Here is a 21,754-nt window from a genome sequence, read left to right on the forward strand (position 1 = left end):
TTCAATAGTTACCCTGACAATTAACATTGTTGGCGTTGACAAAAGGAAATTAAGGGTAGGAAAACATAGGACACTGTTGAACCTAACAAGTTTGGCATATATTATAAACTTAACAACTTACCAGGAAAATCCCATAACTCTCAATCCTATTTCCTTTATAAATAGTGGGCTAGTCTCTGAGTTTGAGCACACCAATACATTGGCTAAGAGCTCGTGTCATTTTTTTTTTTGCTTTATTTTTCTTGCTCGTAGCATTATTCATATATTAATTTTTCTGCCAACATGGCTTGTGAGCAAATTAGCTACCGTAAATCAACGGGGGTTGGGATTATCGGGGCTGGTATCAGCGGCATCGCTGCTGCTAAACAGCTCTCCCATCATAATCCCATCGTTTTCGAGGCCACTGATTCAATTGGTGGCGTTTGGAAACATTGCTCATTTGCTTCCACTAAGCTCCAAACTCCTCCATGCGATTTCGAATTCTCGGATTACCCTTGGCCTCAAAGGGATAACTCCACTTTCCCTTCTTATCTTGACATCCTCCACTACTTGCATGCTTATGCTACACACTTTGATGTGTTGAAGTTTGTTAGGTTCAATTCCAGGGTGGTTGAGATTCGCTACATTGGCGGCGGCGACGGCAGAGAAACCACTAACTTGGATGTGGCGGCTGGACCTGGAGAGTTTGGACCTCTTTTGAGTGGCCATCCTGTCTGGGAAGTCGCTGTGGAAACACATCCACCAAAAACTATAGAGGTTGTTCCTTAAATCATATCATATATATCACTAATTTAATTTGAACCCACTTTTTATCCTACAATATTTATTTTATAAGATACCATAATAAATTTATTAAATCTTGAACTTGGGATATCAGTATTCCTAAACCTTAATCTTACCATTTGTGTTAAGACCCTTCGCCTATGTATTTCTATTTTGGTATTTCTTTTTTCTTGGCTTGGGTTGCTAGTTAGTTCCAGTTAGAAATCTTGCATGGTTTTTGATAGGGACCTAGGCTGCTATCTTTTCATTTTATTTATTAAATTTATTTTTGATATATGTATTTTTCTTTTTGGTCAACCCTATTTGATATATGTGATAGTATATCTGATTTATACATGTACAATCATATAAGCCATAAGATGACGTCTACAACTAATAATAATTGAATTTTTAAGAACAAATATTACTAAAATTATTTAATTTTAATTAAATATCAATAAAAATTATTTGATTTAATTATCAGCAAAAAAAAAAATGGTTCATTGATACACCTTAATTAAATGAACAAGTAGCACAAATGCATGACGGATGTCCTTGGTTAATTAAACCCAAAAGTGATCTTCTAGTTGTACTTCCAATAATTTATTATTTCTGACATGTTATATTTGGTCACAGTCTGAACGGTTTCAAAAAAATCTAAGCCAGACCAAGACCAAGTTGACCCCCAGAATGTTTATACATATTATCCATATATAGATATGTTATGATTAAATGCTTGATACCAATTTATTAGTGATTACTGTTAAAGAATGATGGGAACTGAGGGAAAAATAATATGATGATGCACGGTACATGCAGAGATATGGGTTTGAACTACTGGTGGTATGCATAGGGAAATACGGGGATATACCGAAAATGCCAGTTTTCCCTCCCAATAAAGGCCAAGAAGTTTATGGTGGTAAAGTTATGCACACCCTCGATTATTCTAAGCTCGATAAAGAAGCCGCCCGAGAGTTGTTGAAAGGCAAGAAAGTCGCTGTCGTTGGCTATAAGAAATCTGCCATTGATTTAGCTACTGAATGTGCCCAGGCAAACCAAGGTATATACATCCATATATGATTAACTATGACCAAATATATATTTATCTCTTTATCATAAAGCTCCATAGAATTGTCTGTTAAACATTTTTCACATGTACTTTTTCAACCACCCATATCTAATATATAATGCATTGACTACAGCATTGATCCAACATAAAATATTGCATTTCATGCATGCTTTCGACATACTTAACTAGGTAATAGAAACAACTAACTACTAACCACACAAGTGTTTTCCCCCCTAAATTAGCCACTTAATTAAGGTTAACTTCATGTGTCTTCCTTTTTAAATTTAAAGAAAATAAATTGTTGTTTTGTCCCTCTAAATAGTCATAAAATGCATTCTAGACATTGGGGATTGATTTTCCTAGAAACTGCAACGTGATTTTGACTAACTAGCTTAGTTACCTTGTATCTTGACTTTTTTGGTTCGCCTGCTTTTGTGTTAAAATAAAAAGGAGCAGATGGACAACCTTGTACAATGGTGATAAGGACACTACATTGGACGGTTCCAGCTTACTGGATTTGGGGTTTGCCCTTTTTCTTGTTTTATTCAACAAGGTCTTCTCAGTTTCTCCATCAAAGGCCAAACCAGGGGCTGCTCAGGAATTTGCTTTTCCCTCTTTTGTCTCCTGTGGTAATACTTTGATTTACTCTTATTCACTGCTACAGTTACTATTCTTTTTATTTTTATGTAAAATACATCGATTCACTTCTTTCTTTTTCTTTTCTTTTCTTTTTTTTTTTTTTACTGAAGAGAAAAGCAGTCTCCAAGTTCATAGAGTCTTATCTGGTGTGGAAGCTTCCATTAGTGAAGTATGGACTAAAACCAGACCACCCCTTTGAGGAAGATTATGCATCTTGCCAAATGGCTATCCTGCCTGAAAATTTCTTCTCAGAGGCAGACAACGGAAAGATCATGTTTAAAAAAACACCCAGATGGTGGTTTTGGAATGGGGGACTCGAATTCGAAGACAACACCAAGTTAGAAGCCGACGTGGTGCTCCTCGCCACCGGTTTCGAAGGCAAAAAGAAGATCCAAGACCTGCTGCCTCAACCCTTCTCGAGTTTAATAGTCGACTCGTCGGGGATCATGCCGTTATATAGGGGCACAATCCATCCATTGATCCCAAACATGGCGTTCGTAGGGTACATCGAGAGTGTTTCGAACCTGCAGACGGCTGAGCTAAGGTGCAAATGGCTGTCGAGACTGGCTGATGGACTGTTCAAGCTACCTAGCATCAAGAAAATGCTAGACCAAACCAGCGAAGAAATCGAGATCATGAAGAAAACGACTCGGTTCTACAAGAGGCATTGCATTTCTACATTCAGTATTAACCACAGTGATGAGATTTGTGAAGAGATGGGATGGAAATGTTGGAGGAAGAATAATTGGGTGTTGGAAGCTTTCGCTCCTTACAGCAGTCAAGATTATGGAGAAGAAGACTAGTTAAAAAGAAATATTTTGATTAATTAGCTAATGAATAAAGCAGTATATCTATAGATATATGATAATTTGCCTTGTTGTAGTGACTATAAAATAGTTTTCCATCCATCTTCATGTATGATTTGCTGATTAATAATGAAAAAGTTTAGAATAAAGGATTTAAATGCGTGGTTGATTTACATTTTTTGGTATACGTAAGACCAAATTTTCGCGTATATATATTCATGTATTGCACTTGATATTACTTCAATCTTGGTTAATGGGGTTTTTTACAAAATTATTATAAAAAAAATAAAAAATAACTAAAATATTATAACTTTTTTTTACCAAAATATTATAAATTTTTTATTTACTAAAATATAAAAAAAAACAAAAAATAGAAAAAAAACCTGACACCAGCCTGATCAGGCCAATCACATTGGCGGCACCAATGGTGCCAAAGGGGCTAATTGCCTTCTAAGCCCTCCTTATTTATTTATTTTATTCCCCTTCAACTCATTTTTTTATTTAATAACTCTATTTTAATTTAATAAACTATTCTCATTTAATAACTCTATTTTAATTTAATAAACTATTAAGTAATACTTAATTTTTTCAAATTAAAAATGAGTTATTAAATGAGAGAATTCTAATTAAGTGACCATCTGTAGTTTCAAGGACCTAACATGTAAATTTACCATTTTAAATTTTGAAAGTGAATTGCTGCTACTGCTGCTGTGAGTGTGGGACGCACTAAAATTGAAATGTAGCTAATTTCTTTCTAAGCCTTCCTTATTTATTATTTTCTTTTTATTCCCCTTCAACTCATTTTTTTAGTAAATTTTATTCCCCTTCAACTCATTTTAGTAATAATAAAACTGATCACCCATAAATGTAACCCAAATAGAAAAAATGAGTTTTATTATTACTAAAATGAGTTGAAGGGGAATAAAATTTACTAAAAAAATGAGTTGAAGGGGAATAAAAAGAAAAGAATAAATAAGGAGGGCTTAGAAGGAAATTAGCCATATTTCAATTTTAGTGTCCCCACACGCACAGCAGCAGCAATTCACTTTCAAAATTCGAAATGGTAAATTTGCATGTTAGGTCCTTGAAACTGTAGAGGGTCACTTAATTAGAATTCTCTCATTTTTAATTTAAAAAAATTAAGTATTACTTAATAGTTTATTAAATGAGAATAGTTTATTAAATTAAAATAGATTTATTAAATAAAAAAATGAGTTGAAGGGGAATAAAAAGAAAATAATAAATAAGGAGGGCTTAGAAGGCAATTAGCCCCTTTGGCACTATTGGTGCCGCCAATCACTTTGGCACCTTTGGTGCCGCCAATGTGATTGGCCTGATCAGGCTGATGTCAGCTTTTTGCAGGCTTTTGCAGGGTTTTTTTTTTGGTATATTTTCGTAAATAATAAAAAAAGTAATATTTTGGTAAATAAAAAAAAGTTATAATATTTTGGTTAATTTTTATTTTTTTATAATATTTTTGTAAAAAACTTTGGTTGATGAGAAAATACACTTAAAAACATTCTAAGTGAAATTATGATATTAGTTACCATGTAAGTGGTATTCCTTAAATTATTTTTTATTATTAAATTTTTTATTGCATATAAGTTTAAATATAAATTTTATATTTTTATATTTTTTAAAATTTAAAATTATGGTCTAGACTCAAATAGTAGCTATTAAATTTGTTAATTAAGATTATGTGGCTTTTTATGTAAAAATAGGAAGTTGACATAGTATTACGTATGTGATAATATAGTTGCCACATTTTCAAAAATCGTATGTAGCAAACATAATATCATATGCGCATGATGCTATGTAGCTTGCTATTTCCATGTAATCTTCACAGTTATGTCGTTTTAGTTAATAATTTACTAGTTGTCATTTGAGTTAAGATTAAAATTCCAAAACTAAAAAATTGGAAGCTAGAAATAATCAAATTAGATGACATGTACTAAATCCACAACTTACATATAAGTCTAATAGATTTAATGGCTATGATGGGTCAAGAAAAGAATTATAAAAGCTAAATATGTAACTTTATACATGGTATAGGTACTCGTAGAAAATTAGACCAAACATTTTATTGGACAACGTTTTCATGAATTAGATTGGAGTTTTAATTGACGGGGGAGGCGTCTTGACTGATTTGGTCTTTCACAAAATAGAAATTTAAAGATGAGTTTGTCCAATTTTCTGACTGAATACACTGAACTTGCAGAGTAATATAATATATAGTTGGTGCAAATAATAATAATTAGAATAAAAGTAAAGCAAGTCTCGTAATAATATTCATATAATTGGGTTCATGATGACGTGTTGTTTTCTTCTTTCCTCAAAACGTGCATGCCAGACCACCTTCTCAGAAATTTGCTTTAACCCCCCATGATGGACAACATAATTGGAACCATTGTTGTTTTCCTTTGGATTTAGCATACATATTTTAATTTAATAAAATCATTTTAATGAAGAAAGAGGCCGTTCAGAACAAAATTAACCTGTCATATTACCCATAAAAGGGGAACCTAATAAGTCCCTATCAAGCTCAGTTTGTATTCCAGAGGGAGTACTGCGGAAAAAAAACAACACGGTCATCCATGGTTGCCATCCTTATCATGTCATCAGCTACCGCATTAGTTTGTCTTCGAATGCATTAATATTTGTTATTAACATTTTATTATTTAAGATAAATAATATTGTACTTCAAAAAATTGTATTATCAAGCATAAAACAAGTAGCATCATTGTTTCACTTAATATCTCTTTCGGAGTAATAACTCTTGTTTAAAATAGTTGTTGTTCGAGAATAGTTATGTTCATAATAGAATTTTAGTTAGAACAACTGTCATTCAGTATAGTTATTTGAGAACAATTAAAGTTCGGAACAATTATTGTTTAAGATAATGGCTTTTCAGAAATAGTTATATTTAGAACAATCATGATTTGGAACAACTTGTATTTAGAACAATTGTGTTTTTCCATAAAAACCTCTAACAGCCCAATTTTTCAGTGGTGTCGGAAACTGTGATTTTGAAATCCCATTTCCGTAGTTCGAGTTCGTAAATATTAGAATTTAATATTTATAAGGTTAATATAGAAATAGATTAAAGTTTGGTCTAACACCTCACCCGTCCCCGTTGTCGGAATCGGATTATGGGATGCTATAGTACTAAACAGAACAATTATAAGCAATCAATGGTCAAAATTCAATTACTTTAATCAATTTAATCATGAGATACAATTTAAAATTTTTCACAAGTCTTATATGAGCTTATGTGAGCTCTAGAGTTGACCAGACAATGATCAAATTGCAACAATTTCATAAGACAAAGACAAACATGCAAAACAGTGGTCATATGGGCATGTAACTCTTTATAGTTGTGTGGAAGTCTAAATGGCTAAAACTACAGTACTCACACGAGCGTGTGGCCAACCCAAGTGACAAACAAGAACCGTGTACTTTTAATGAACCATATCTTTCAGTGGCACACGGTCGTGTCACTAACTCGTGTGTGACACACTGCCACGTCACTAGCTCGTGTAGCTCAAAATATGTCATTTAGTGCCTACTTCACGCCAATCATAATTTTTATTTTCAATTGCACAATTACACCTACTCAAAACTTGTATAAACTCAATAAAATATATACCAATTTACCACATTCAAACAATATATCAATATGCCTCAAATGGCGCCCAATTCAATCAACATTCATTTAAGCATGTCATGCTAATCAACTAATACATAATCCTTCCATTTTACCACAATTCAATTTTGATAAACCAACTTACTAATCTACTTCAAATGGTACTTAATTTGCAATCACATTCATATTATATATACTAATATTATATATACTAATAGGATTATGCATAAATTCAATGCACATTCTTTTCTCTACTAACCAATTATACATCAAGCCATACACTATAACATTCAAGCAGTGGCATTCTTCACTCTCAAACGCATACCTTGAAATGCAAGACACATATATATATATACATTTCATACCAAATTATCCATACCAAAATCATTTGTCAATCTACCACAATTAGTACTTAATCATATCCTTATATTTCATGATTTCCACTCACATATCCATGTCACTTAATTTAACCATTCATATGCTTGTTTCATAAATGACCATGCTATCATTCACCTTACTTGTAAATATATCTTATTATCACTTCAAAATCAAGCAATTCATATAGATCAAAACCATTTCCACATAAGATGAACACTTATACCATTCAAGCCTAATATACATAAACTTACAATTTGACACCATTTTAATACCATTTCCATATACCAAAACTTATACTACAAAACCATATTTAAAGCCAAACAAACCTATTAATCCAAATATGTTATATCAACCTATGGAACATTATAACTTAGTCATTCACTTGTCTCAAACATGGTTTACCACAATGCCAATTTACACACACACACACACGTGCGCACGCGCGCGCGCGCACACATTTGCACAACTTACCAAACCATTTGAAATAAATATCATCATTAGGCCAAACTTATAATCATTCAAGACAACCTAAGCACAAATCCACTACTATATACATGCCACATAGTCGAGTCTAGAACAAAGAAAAGACTATCGAATCAGAGACTAGATAGTGTGAACACCGGGTTGATCTGACCGACGTGTTTCGCAAAATAACCTATACAAAGACATAAAAGCATTACGAATGCTTAGTAAGTCCATATGAAAATTCACTTAAATTATCCTGATAAATCAACATTTAAGCAATGAAAACATAATGTAGCTAAGTACGAAAATCTTTTGGCATCCTATTACTTTCATATACATTTCCATGAAATAATCAAATTTTTAGTTTACTCATACATCAAGCCTTTATAAAGCAATTCACATATACATGTACAACAATTCAATATAGCATAACATATGATATCCAATTTGTACTCGATTTATAAACGTATATACTAAAGTTCTTATTCATATCACAATTAATCTTTTTATTCATTCATATTCATTTAATTATGGTTTTTGCCCAGAGAACTATAGCTGTAACACCCCGAACCCGAGACCGTCACCGGAGTCGAACACGAGGTGTTAACAGACTTTAAACCACTTATAAAAAAAATTTCCCAGACACTGCCAATCTGCGTACTAGTCGCTTTAAAAATCATATCTTGAGTTCAGAAACTCGGAATCTAGTTCCGTAAATTTTCCCTGAAACTAGACTCATATGCCCATCTACATATTTTTTTCTAGAATTTTTGGGTCGGCCAATTAGTACAGTTTATTAGTCAAAATCTCCCATGTTACAGGGATCGACTACACTGACCTTTGCGCATTACGACTTGGATATCTCCCTGTACAGGGCTTCAATACTGATGACGTTTGTTTCTATAGAAACTAGACTCAGAGAGGAATCTATACATATATGGCATGACTCCTAATTGTCTCTGGTTAATTTATAATGAATTTCCAAAGTCGGAACAGGAAATCCAGAAACCGTTCTGGCCCTGTCTCACGAGAACCTGAATATCTCTTAACATACTGTCCATATGATTGTTTCGTTACTTTCCTATGAAAATAGATTCATCAAGGTTCGTTTACATAATTTATTCACTATTTAATTCCATTCCTACTATTTTTAGTGATTTTCCAATTCTACATCACTGCTGCTGTCAGCATCTGCCTTTAAGGTAGACTTTACCTATTTCATAGTTTCCATGATTCAACTAGCCCTTTTAGCATAAATAGCACCAATTTAAGATAGTGATTAACCATTCCCATGGCCAATCCTTGTTAAGCATATCCACACCTCTCAATAACCATATCCATACCAAATGATTATAACATTATACTCAAACATATATAAGCCATTTTCACATGGCTATCCAAAATTATACAAGTCCAAAGGGTCCATGACCCTCAACAAAAAGGGTAGTCCTATACATGCCATTTCGAAGTTCAACCAAAATTGTACCAAAAGGGGGGGGCTTTGATAGTGTGGGCGACTTCGACTTCAAAATCCCGAGTCCGATAGCTGGAGAACCAAAATCTATAAAACAGAGAATCAAGGAGACGGAGTAAGCAATTTATGCTTAGTAAGTTTTGAGCAAGGGATTCCAGCACAACAAAAGTATAGCATTCATGTAGCTAAACGGATAATTTCATATGCACAATTTTTCAATATCATACTTACTTCACATTACCAACCCTTTTATTCATACACAAAGATCAACTTAGCCAAAGGCCGGTAGCTCATTTATCAACTGAGCGAATACTTGTTTGTAAGGGCTCAACTAATTCAAAGCACATACGAAACATACCTTAATGTTGGGATGTTTCAAGCGTATTAACTGAAATTTTACAGCAAGATCATTCATTCCCAAATCACGTACCTTCGGAATTTAACCGGATATAGCTACTCGTTCAAATGCCTTCGGGACATAGCCCGGTTATAGTAACTCGCACAAATGCCTTCGGGACTTAACCCGGATTTAGTAACTCGAACAAATGCCTTCGGGCTTAGCCCGGAATTAGTAACTCGCACAAATGCCTTCGGATCTTAGTCCGGATATGGTCACTTAGCACAAAGCCTTCGGGACTTAGCCCGGACATCATTCAAATAACCATGCACATTTAACAATAAATCATGGCACATTCGTATTTCATTTTCGTTAGCAAAACTCAAACACAAAACACTTATCATTCTTGCAATTTCGGCTCAATAGCCACACACAAAGAGCATGATTTTAATTTGCTTAAAACATGATCTAATCAAATCATAATTTAAGCTCTTTTACTCAAGAACTTACCTCGGATGTTGTCGAACGATTCCGATAGCTATTCGACCACTTTTTCCTTCCCTTTATCGGATTTAGTTCCCCTTTGCTCTTGAGCTTAATTAAACAAATAAATTGATTTAATCATTTGAGCATCGAAAAGAGGAACACAAGGCACTTAGCCCATATTTATACATTAGACATTAAAGTCACATATGTACGGAATCATGAATCAAACTCAACATTTTAGCTAATTTTCCCCCTTGGCCGAATTTGCTAAGCCAAGACAAAAGCATCAATATGCTTGCCTCTAACCGAATACATGCAACATCAAATCTTCTATCTATGGCCGAATATGCATGTCTATGTTGGGGCCGATTATATGCTTAATACTTCCTACAAGTATGGTTACTTGTATTGATTATAAATATCATCTTGTTTCAAGTTCAAAACTCGGCTAATACGCATATATACACTAGTAATCAAATACTAACATTTTGCACTTCACCTTACTACCATTTCACATCTATTTTCTACCATGGCCGAATGCATCAAGACACCATACCATTCAATTTTGGTCATGGGTTACATAAAGAGCTTGATGTCTAACTCAAAAATGCCAAAAAGAAAATCCAAGAGTCATCAATCACCATCACATGTATCATTACAAAGCTTTACACTTAGCATGCAAATGACATCAACACAAATCCACCTTAGCCGAAACTTAACTCATCTTCATGCCTCATCACCACAACATCAAACATCAACCAAGAATGATGCATCCATGGCCAAGTGTCATTTCCATCACATAGCAAGATTTAGACCATGGGCTAGGTAGAACTCAAGCTAACAACTAAAACATGCATGCATCTCATGGAACATCATCAAACATACCTTAGCCTAGTTACATGCATGGCTGAACCTCTTCAACCTTTCTTCTTCCTTCCTCCTTAAAATTTTTGGCCAAGGATGAACCAAAGGATGAACACCTTTTTTTTTGTTTTTCTTTCTAGTTTCGGCAAAATGGGGGGGGGGAGACAACCACACACTTTTTTTTGTTTTCATCATGTTCCCTTTCATTATTTAATTTCCATGCTCATTATTTTATTTTTTTTCCACCCATGATGCATCAACACAACATGTCTATGACATGTCTTGCCCATCACACTTGGTCTACCATGCTTGTCATGGCCGGCCACTACTAATAGGGGGGGAAATTGACATGCAAGTCCCCCCTTTTTCAATATGCACTAATAGGCCCTTATGCTTTGACCTATCACATTTCAAAATTTTCTCACATAAGTCCTATTTGATAAAATTCACTTATAATTAACAAAATTCAAACACGAAATTTTCACACATGCACATGTACATATAATGAGCATCAATTATGACGGTTAATTATTTTTATGACTCGGTTTAGTGGTCCCGAAACCACTTCCCGACTAGGGTCAATTTTGGGCTGTCACAACTCTCCCCCACTTAAGAAATTTTCGTCCCCGAAAATCTTACTGGTAAATAAGTTTGGGTATCGTTCTTTCATCGAGCTCTCGGTTTACCAAGTAGCTTCCTCGATCCCGTGTTTGAGCCATAACACCTTAACTAACGGAACCCTTTTGTTTCGCAACTCTTTCACTTCACGAGCTAGGATACGAATCGGTTCTTCTTCATAACTCAAGTCAGATTGAATTTCAACTTCTGAGGGATTAATCACATGTGACGGATCGGATCTATAACGTCGAAGCATTGAAACATGAAAGACATCGTGAATCTTTTCAAGTTCAGGGGGCAAAATCAATCTATACGCAACCGGACCAACTCGTTCGGAGATTTCGTACGGCCCAATGAATCTCGGGCTCAACTTGCCCTTACGGCCAAATCTGAGTACCTTTTTCCAAGGCGAAACTTTAAGAAACACTTTATCTCCCACCTGATATTCAATGTCTTTTCGTTTCAAATCCGCATACAATTTTTGACGATCTGTGGCTGCCTTCAGACTTTCACGGATTACCTTTACTTTCTGTTCGGCATCTTTAATCAAATCAACTCCGAAAATTTTACTTTCACCGAGCTCGGTCCAAAACAATGGTGTACGGCATTTACGACCGTACAAAGCCTCATAAGGTGCCATCTTAATACTTGATTGAAAACTATTGTTGTAAGCGAATTCAATCAAAGGTAAATACCGTTCCCATGAACTACTGAACTCGAGGATGCAACATCTCAACATATCCTCAAGTATCTGAATTATCCGCTCAGATTGACCATCGGTTTGGGGGTGAAAAGCAGTGCTAAAATGCAGCTTGGTTCCCAAAGCTTCTTGCAATTTCCTCCAAAATCGTGAGGTGAATCTCGGATCTCTATCCGACACGATAGAAATAGGTACCCCGTGTAATCTCACAATCTGAGAAACGTACAATTCAGCTAGTTTATCCAATGAAAAATCCGTACGCACGGGGATAAAGTGAGCCGACTTAGTCAGTCTATCGACAACAACCCAAATCGCATCTTTCTTACTTGCTGACAATGGCAGTCCGGACACAAAGTCCATTGTGACTCGATCCCATTTCCATTCAGGTATCATGATCGGCTGAAGTAATCCTGAAGGCACTTGATGTTCCGCTTTCACTTGTTGACATATTAAACATCTCGAAACAAAGTCGGAGATGTCTCGTTTCATACCATGCCACCAAAACCAACGTTTTAAATCGTTGTACATTTTCGTACTCCCCGGGTGAATTGACATTCGGCTACAATGGGCTTCGTTCAGAATCATCGAAATGAGTTCCGAATTCCTTGGAACACACAAACGACTTCTGAACCTCAAACAATCATCATCATCAATTTGAAACTCCGATTCCTTGTTCGGAACACACTCAGCCCGTTTTGCAACCAATTCATCATCAACTTTCTGGGCTTCACGAATTTGATGAATCAATAATGGTTTGGCTTTTAATTCAGCTACTAACACATTGTCGGGTAGAACAGACAAGTGCACATTCATCGCTCGTAAAGCAAACAATGATTTCCGGCTTAAGGCGTCCGCAACCACATTAGCCTTTCCCGGGTGGTAATCAATGACAAGCTCGTAATCTTTCAACAACTCAAGCCAACGTCTTTGTCGCAGATTTAAGTCTCTTTGAGTCATCAAATATTTGAGACTTTTGTGATCCGAAAATACATGGCACTTTTCATCAAATAAGTAATGTCGCCATATTTTTAAAGCAAATACGATGGCAGCTAGTTCAAGATCATGGGTCGGATAATTTTTCTCATGTGGCTTTAATTGTCTCGACGCATAAGCCACCACTCGACCTTCTTGCATCAATACGCAACCCAACCCAAGTAGGGATGCGTCACTATAAATGACAAACTCTTTGCCTGATTCGGGTTGCACTAAAATTGGAGCTTCAGTCAAATAAGTTTTCAATTGATCGAAACTTTTCTGACATTTCTTCGTCCATTCGAACTTAGCATCCTTTTGAAGTAGCTTTGTCATTGGTGTGGCTATCATCGAGAAACCTTTTACAAATCGTCGGTAATAACCGGCGAGCCCCAGGAAGCTCCGAACTTCGGTAATATTTCTTGGAGGCTTTCAGTTAAGTATGGCTGAAATTTTGCTCGGGTCAACTCGAATACCCGATGCGGATACCACGTGACCCAAGAAGCTAACCTCTCTTAACCAGAACTCACACTTACTGAACTTAGCATATAACTGCTTATCCCGCAAAATTTGCAACACTAATCTCAGGTGCTCAGCATGTTCGGTCTCATCTCTTGAATAGACCAAGATGTCATAAATGAACACAATTATGAACCGATCCAAATATGGTCTGAAGATCCGATTCATCAAATCCATAAATACCGCAGGGGCATTAGTGAGTCCAAACGGCATCACTAAGAATTCGTAGTGACCATATCTCGTTCTGAAGGCAGTTTTGGGTATGTCCGAATCTCGAATTCGCAACTGATAATAGCCCGATCTCAAATCTATTTTGAGAACACTGAGGCTCCTTTTAGTTGATCAAACAAATCATCAATACGCGGTAACGGATATTTATTCTTTATCATCACTTTATTCAGTTGACGATAGTCAATGCACAACCTCATGGTTCCGTCCTTCTTTTTCACGAACAATACTGGTGCACCCCAAGGTGAGAAACTTGGTCGAGCGAAACCTCTATCCGTCAATTCTTGCGACTGAGCTTTCAACTCTTTTAACTCGGTTGGTGCCATACGATACGGAGCTATCGAAATCGGCGTAGTCCCAGGTACAAGCTCAATACCAAACTCTATCTCCCGAACAGGTGGTAAACCCGGTAATTCTTCAGGAAAACATCCGGGTATTCACAAACCACCGGCACAGATTCGGGTTTCTTTTCTAATTCTTTGTCATCAAGTACATACGCAAGGTATGCTTCGCACCCTTTTCTTACATATTTCTGGGCCAACATTGAGGATATTACAGCTGGCAACCCCTTTAAGTCCGTAGACTCAACTCGGATTATCTCGTTATTTACGCACCTCAAATCAATAGTCTTGCTTTTGCAATTCACAACTGCATCATGCGCGGTCAGCCAATCCAAACCAAGAATAACATCAAATTCATCAAACGGCAAAAGCATCAAGTCCGCCGGAAAACAGGAACCTCGAATTACTAGGGGACATTTCTTACACACTTTGTCGACAAGCACGTAACGACCCAAGGGATTTGACACCCGAATTACGAACTCAGTAGACTCAATAGGTAAAGTCTTACTGGATGCTAAGGTTTCACATATGTAAGAATGAGTAGAACCGGGGTCAATCAAAGCAATTACATTAGTATCAAAGAGAGTAAAAGTACCGGTAATAACATCAGGCGAAGAAGCATCCTCGCAGGCACGTATAGCATAAGCTCTAGCAGGCGCACGAGCCTCGGATCTGGTCGTAGCATCTCTAGATCCTCTCTGACCACCACTAGCATTGCCCGTATTTCCAGATGGTCTACCTCGAGCAGTGGTAGCACCCGGTTTCCCACTCTGATTTTCATTCTGTTCAAACAACCTCGGGCAATCTTTAATGAAGTGGTCAACTGATCCGCACTTGTAACAGGAGCGGTCAGGGAATCTACAACTCCCCGAATGCCATTTACCGCAATATCGACATTTCGTTCTGTCTCGACGTTCATTCCCAACACTGGCGACCGAAGTGCCTCGTGTACCCGCAGGGGGTCGATCACGATCTCGTCTAAAAAGGCCCGAAGTGCCTCTAGATCGGCCCACATCATCTCGAAATTTCTTCGATGCCTGTTGAAGAGACTTTCCCGAAGATCTTTTACGAAACTCTCCAGTTCCCACATCAACTTTTTGTTTTTCTTTTCTAAGCTCTTCGGCTTTACAAGCTCGCTCGACAAGTACTACGAACTCTCGTATTTCAAGAATGCCAACGAACATTTTTATATCTTCATTCAGCCCATCCTCGAAGCGTTTACACATGATAGCCTCGGACGAAACACATTCCCGAGCGTATCTACTGAGTCTAACAAATTTTCGCTCGTAATCAGTAACCGACATAGAACCTTGCTTAAGCTCTAGAAATTCCTTCCGTTTTTGATCAACAAATCTCTGACTGATATACTTTTTCCGAAACTCAGTTTGGAAAAACTCCCAAGTTACTTACTCTCGGGGCACAACAGAAGTCAGAGTACTCCACCAATAGTAGGCAGAATTGCGTAGCAAGGAGATAGTACACTTTAGGCATTCATCGGGTGTACAAGATAGCTCATCGAGTACCCGGATAGTGTTGTCCAACCAAAATTCAGCTTGCTCGGCATCGTCGCTATCCGTAGCTTTAAATTCAGTAGCCCCATGTTTTCGAATTCTGTCAACTGGGGGCTTATTTGACCTTATTTGGTCAGTTACCGGAGGTATTGTAGGTGCGGGGGTGGTATTTGTCGGGAATGGAGGTTGTGGAACACCGTATTAGTTCGAATGTATTGGTTGAACCAATCATTCATCACGCTATAGAAAGCTTGTCTAGCTTCATCATTCGGGTTACTAGCATTAGGTTGAGAGTCCGCTGACGCTGTCCCTTGTGCGGGAGCAGGCGCTACACTCTCAAGATCATCAGCTACCGCTCGGTCGGGATCGGGATCCATTACTATAAATAAACACATTTACAATTGTCAGAAATCACCACACTATCAAATAATCACATAAAATGGCATGTATAGCTAGACCCAACGCATTACGGTAGTCCTAGAATCGACTAAACCGTGGCTCTGATACCAATCAAATGTAGCACCCCGAACCCGAGACCGTCACCGGAGTCGAACACGAGGTGTTAACAGACTTTAAACCACTTATAAAAAAAATTTCCCAGACACTGCCAATCTCCGTACTAGTCGCTTTAAAAATCATATCTTGAGTTCAGAAACTCGGAATCCAGTTCCGTAAATTTTCCCTGAAACTAGACTCATATGCCCATCTACATATTTTTTTCTAGAATTTTTGGTTGGGCCAATTAGTACAGTTTATTAGTCAAATTCTCCCATGTTACAGGGATCGACTACACTGACCTTTGCGCATTACGACTTGGATATCTCCCTGTACAGGGCTTCAATACTGATTCCGTTTGTTTCTATAGAAACTAGACTCAGAGAGGAATCTATACATATATGGCATGACTCCTAATTGTCTCTGGTTAATTTATAATGAATTTCCAAAGTCGGAACAGGAATCCAGAAACCGTTCTGGCCCTGTCTCACGAGAACCTGAATATCTCTTAACATATTGTTCATATGATTGTTTCGTTACTTTCCTATGAAAATAGATTCATCAAGGTTCGTTTACATAATTTATTAACTATTTAATTCCATTCCTAATATTTTTAGTGATTTTCCAATTCTACATCACTGCTGCTGTCAGCATCTGCCTTTAAGGTAGACTTTACCTATTTCATAGTTTCCATGATTCAACTAGCCCTTTTAGCATAAATAGCACCAATTTATGATAGTGATTAACCATTCCCATGGCCAATCCTTGTTAAGCATATCCACACCTCTCAATAACCATATCCATACCAAATGATTATAACATTATACTCAAACATATATAAGCCATTTTCGCATGGCTATCCAAAATTATACAAGTCCAAAGGGTCCATGACCCCCAACAAAAAGGGTAGTCCTATACATGCCATTTCGAAGTTCAACCAAAATTGTACCAAAAGGGGGGGGCTTTGATAGTGTGAGTGACTTCGACTTCAAAATCCCGAGTCCGATAGCTGGAGAACCAAAATCTATAAAACAGAGAATCAAGGAGACGGAGTAAGCAATTTATGCTTAGTAAGTTTTGAGCAAGGGATTCCAGCACAACAAAAGTATAGCATTCATGTAGCTAAACGGATAATTTCATATGCACAATTTTTCAATATCATACTTACTTCACATTACCAACCCTTTTATTCATACACAAAGATCAACTTAGCCAAAGGCCGGTAGCTCATTTATCAACTGAGCGAATACTTGTTTGTAAGGGCTCAACTAATTCAAAACACATACGAAACATACCTTAATGTTGGGATGTTTCAAGCGTATTAACTGAAATTTTACAGCAAGATCATTCATTCCCAAATCACGTACCTTCGGAATTTAACCGGATATAGCTACTCGTTCAAATGCCTTCGGGACATAGCCCGGTTATAGTAACTCGCACAAATGCCTTCGGGACTTAACCCGGATTTAGTAACTCGCACAAATGCCTTCGGGCTTAGCCCGGAATTAGTAACTCGCACAAATGCCTTCGGATCTTAGTCCGGATATGGTCACTTAGCACAAAGCCTTCGGGACTTAGCCCGGATATCATTCAAATAACCATACACATTTAACAATAAATCATGGCACATTCGTATTTCATTTTCGTTAGCAAAACTCAAACACAAGACACTTATCATTCTTGTAATTTCGGCTCAATAGCCACACACAAAGAGCATGATTTTAATTTGCTTAAAACATGATCTAATCAAATCATAATTTAAGCTCTTTTACTCAAGAACTTACCTCGGATGTTGTCGAACGATTCCGATAGCTATTCAACCACTTTTTCCTTCCCTTTATCGGATTTAGTTCCCCTTTGCTCTTGAGCTTAATTAAACAAATAAATTGATTTAATCATTTGAGCATCGAAAAGAGGAACGCAAGGCACTTAGCCCATATTTATACATTAGACATTAAAGTCACATATGTACGGAATCATGAATCAAACTCAACATTTTAGCTAATTTTCCCCCTTGGCCGAATTTGCTAAGCCAAGACAAAAGCATCAATATGCTTGCCTCTAACCGAATACATGCAACATCAAATCTTCTTCCTATGGCCGAATATGCATATCTATGTTGGGGCCGATTATATGCTTAATACTTCCTACAAGTATGGTTACTTGTATTGATTATAAATATCATCTTGTTTCAAGTTCAAAACTCGACTAATACGCATATATACACTAGTAATCAAATACTAACATTTTGCACTTCACCTTACTACCATTTCACATCTATTTTCTACCATGGCCGAATGCATCAAGACACCATACCATTCAATTTTGGTCATGGGTTACACAAAGAACTTGATGTCTAACTCAAAAATGCCAAAAAGAAAATCCAAGAGTCATCAATCACCATCACATGTATCATTACAAAGCTTTACACTTAGCATGCAAATGACATCAACACAAATCCACCTTAGCCGAAACTTAACTCATCTTCATGCCTCATCACCACAACATCAAACATCAACCAAGAATGATGCATCCATGGCCAAGTGTCATTTCCATCACATAGCAAGATTTAGACCATGGGCTAGGTAGAACTCAAGCTAACAACTAAAACATGCATGCATCTCATGGAACATCATCAAACATACCTTAGCCTAGTTACATGCATGGCCGAACCTCTTCAACCTTTCTTCTTCCTTCCTCCTTAAAATTTTTGGCCAAGGATGAACCAAAGGATGAACACCTTTTTTTTTTTGTTTTTCTTTCTAGTTTCGGCAAAATGGGGGGGGGGAGACAACCACACACTTTTTTTTTGTTTTCATCATGTTCCCTTTCATTATTTAATTTCCATGCTCATTATTTTATTTTTTTTCCACCCATGATGCACCAACACAACATGTCTATGACATGTCTTGCCCATCACACTTGGTCTACCATGCTTGTCATGGCCGACCACTACTAATAGGGGGGAAATTGACATGCAAGTGCCCCCTTTTTCAATATGCACTAATAGGCCCTTATGCTTTGACCTATCACATTTCAAAATTTTCTCACATAAGTCCTATTTGATAAAATTCACTTACAATTAACAAAATTCAAACACGAAATTTTCACACGTGCACATGTACATATAATGAGCATCAATTATGACGGTTAATTATTTTTATGACTCGGTTTAGTGGTCCCGAAACCACTTCCCGACTAGGGTCAATTTTGGGCTGTCACAATAGCAAAGGAATTTTAGATACGCAGACTAGAATTGCTCACACGAGCTATGAATGAAATTGCTTACACAAGCTGTGGGTCTGGAGGTAAGTTTACTCGATGCTGCTCACACAATCCACAACACATGTTGGACCTTAGCCTTCGGTAAAACATCCAAGACCAGCACCCAATACTATATACATTCTAATGACATGCCATTTATATTCTAGTCATTCACTAGTTTCGCACGGGCCTCTATTTCACATTCATTCCATTTTCAATCGCTGTAATTGAATACTTTGTTTTTTTTATTTCATGGTGAGTTTTCATTGTGTACACATCATTCAATCATATCACATCTCTTCACTATTATAATTTATATTTCTAATTTTACAATTTGGTCCGATTGATGCCAAAACATTTTATACTTATCGTTACTAACTAAAAACAAAGTAGATTAATCCAAACAAATTTAGAATTAATAGAGTAAGTCCTATATGAACTTACCTATGAAAAGCAACAACCAGCGAGAAGTTGAGGACTAATTTGTAGTTTCTCCTGTTTCTCGATTTTCATATAATTGATCCAAATCCCAGTATATAATAATTTATTTTAATTTATCAATTCTAAGAATATTTTAACAACTTATTACAACAATATATCAATTCTATTTTGATTTTATAGGAGTTCCCTAAAGTTTCATATTTTATTCAATTTAGTCCCTAAAATCCAAATAGCTATATCTTTTAATTTTAAGCTTTGTTTTTCAATTTGATTTCAATTAAATCCCTTTACATCTCTCTAAATTCAATAATTATAGAAATTTCATATAAATTTTGAAATATTTCCATTTTAGCCCCTAAAATCAAAACTAACAAATTTTACTTCATAAATTAGTCCTATTACATTTTTAAGCTTCAAATCCTACCATTAAACATCAAAAACCTCAAAAACCATCAATTCAAATATTTTAAAACTTTAACTATTTTACGATTTAATATCTGAGTTAGCTAGATTAAGCTATAGTGATCTCAAAAATTATAAAATTCAAGAAAAACGGGTTTGGAATTACTCACCATGCAAGATGAGAAACTTGGTTGAACTTCCATAAGTTTAACAATGGTTTTTGTGAGAAAAAGAAATAAAAACAGGAAGATGACAATGTTTCTTTCCTTTATTTATGTTTTTAACTTTTATTTATTTAATTATTAACTTTTATTTATTTAATTTTTAACATTTTTGACATATAATTCTTTTAAGAAATAAGCATTAATCGTCCCACTTACCTTAATAAGGGTCTATTTGTCATATTAGTCCTTGGAATAATGTCATTTAATTCATTTAACTAGTAAAATCAATAGTAAGAAAATTTTTACGTTTTTATTTATCATTTAGTCTTTGTACCTTAATTAGTCACTAATTCCACAAAATCATCTATCCAAAATTCAATTCACCTATATAACAACTCTGTAAATATTTAATAAAAATTTATGGACTCGATTTAGGGAATCGAGGTCCCGATGCCTTATTTTTCCAAACCACTTGTACTTTAACTAACTATCCAATTAGCATGTTTATCATATCAAAATCCAATATATCACCATATTAAACCAATAAATATTATTAAATAATATTTACTGACTCGATCATTGAAATACGGGGTTTTGAGACCATCATTTTTGGTACCACTAAAAACGAGTTCTTACAATTTTTTTTAAAATGATAGTTAATTAAGGTATAGGGACTAAATTATAAAATTTTACTGCTATAAATTTTCAAATGGATAAAGGAATAGACTTGCAATTAGACCATTTTAATTGCTTCAAGCGGTGGTAGTGGATGACATAATCTACTAACTTTTGTTAATCATGCTTAAGGCTTAATTAATTAATGGTTAATTAAGTTAATTGTGATTAATTAAAATTTAAACAAGGTATATAAGTTAGAATTAGTGCTTGTCATCTTTAATTATTCTTCTCTTTCATCGAAAGAACATTTATAAAAACCTAAGGAAGTCATTTTAAGCTTCAAAGCTTTCGATCGCTAAATTCTAAGGTAATTTAAGTCCTTTTCTTATGTTTTTTTTATGTTTTTGAGGTCATAGGAGCTTGATTTAGCTAGCCCATATATCAATTCACAAAAAATTTAAACTTTTTGAAAGTTTTCATTGATGATTTCTTGAAGAAATTGGTGTTAAATTGTTAGATATTAAGCTTAAATGTGAAAAATGACTAGATTGTAATGTT

General features: G+C 35.8%; 1 protein-coding gene across 1 annotated transcript; it reads left to right on the forward strand.

Annotated features, from left to right (window-relative positions):
• Nucleotides 1-209: 209 nt before the first annotated feature.
• Nucleotides 210-3,434, forward strand: LOC107962936 (probable flavin-containing monooxygenase 1). Its single transcript, XM_016899499.2, has 4 exons — nt 210-756; nt 1,582-1,822; nt 2,282-2,460; nt 2,581-3,434. The coding sequence occupies exons 1-4, from the start codon at nt 283-285 to the stop codon at nt 3,271-3,273; spliced, it is 1,587 nt and encodes a 528-aa protein (XP_016754988.1). The 5' UTR covers nt 210-282; the 3' UTR covers nt 3,274-3,434.
• The last annotated feature ends 18,320 nt before the right edge of the window (nt 3,435-21,754 follow it).

Source organism: Gossypium hirsutum, chromosome D06, assembly GCF_007990345.1.
Source record: "Gossypium hirsutum isolate 1008001.06 chromosome D06, Gossypium_hirsutum_v2.1, whole genome shotgun sequence".
Taxonomy (NCBI): domain Eukaryota; kingdom Viridiplantae; phylum Streptophyta; class Magnoliopsida; order Malvales; family Malvaceae; genus Gossypium; species Gossypium hirsutum.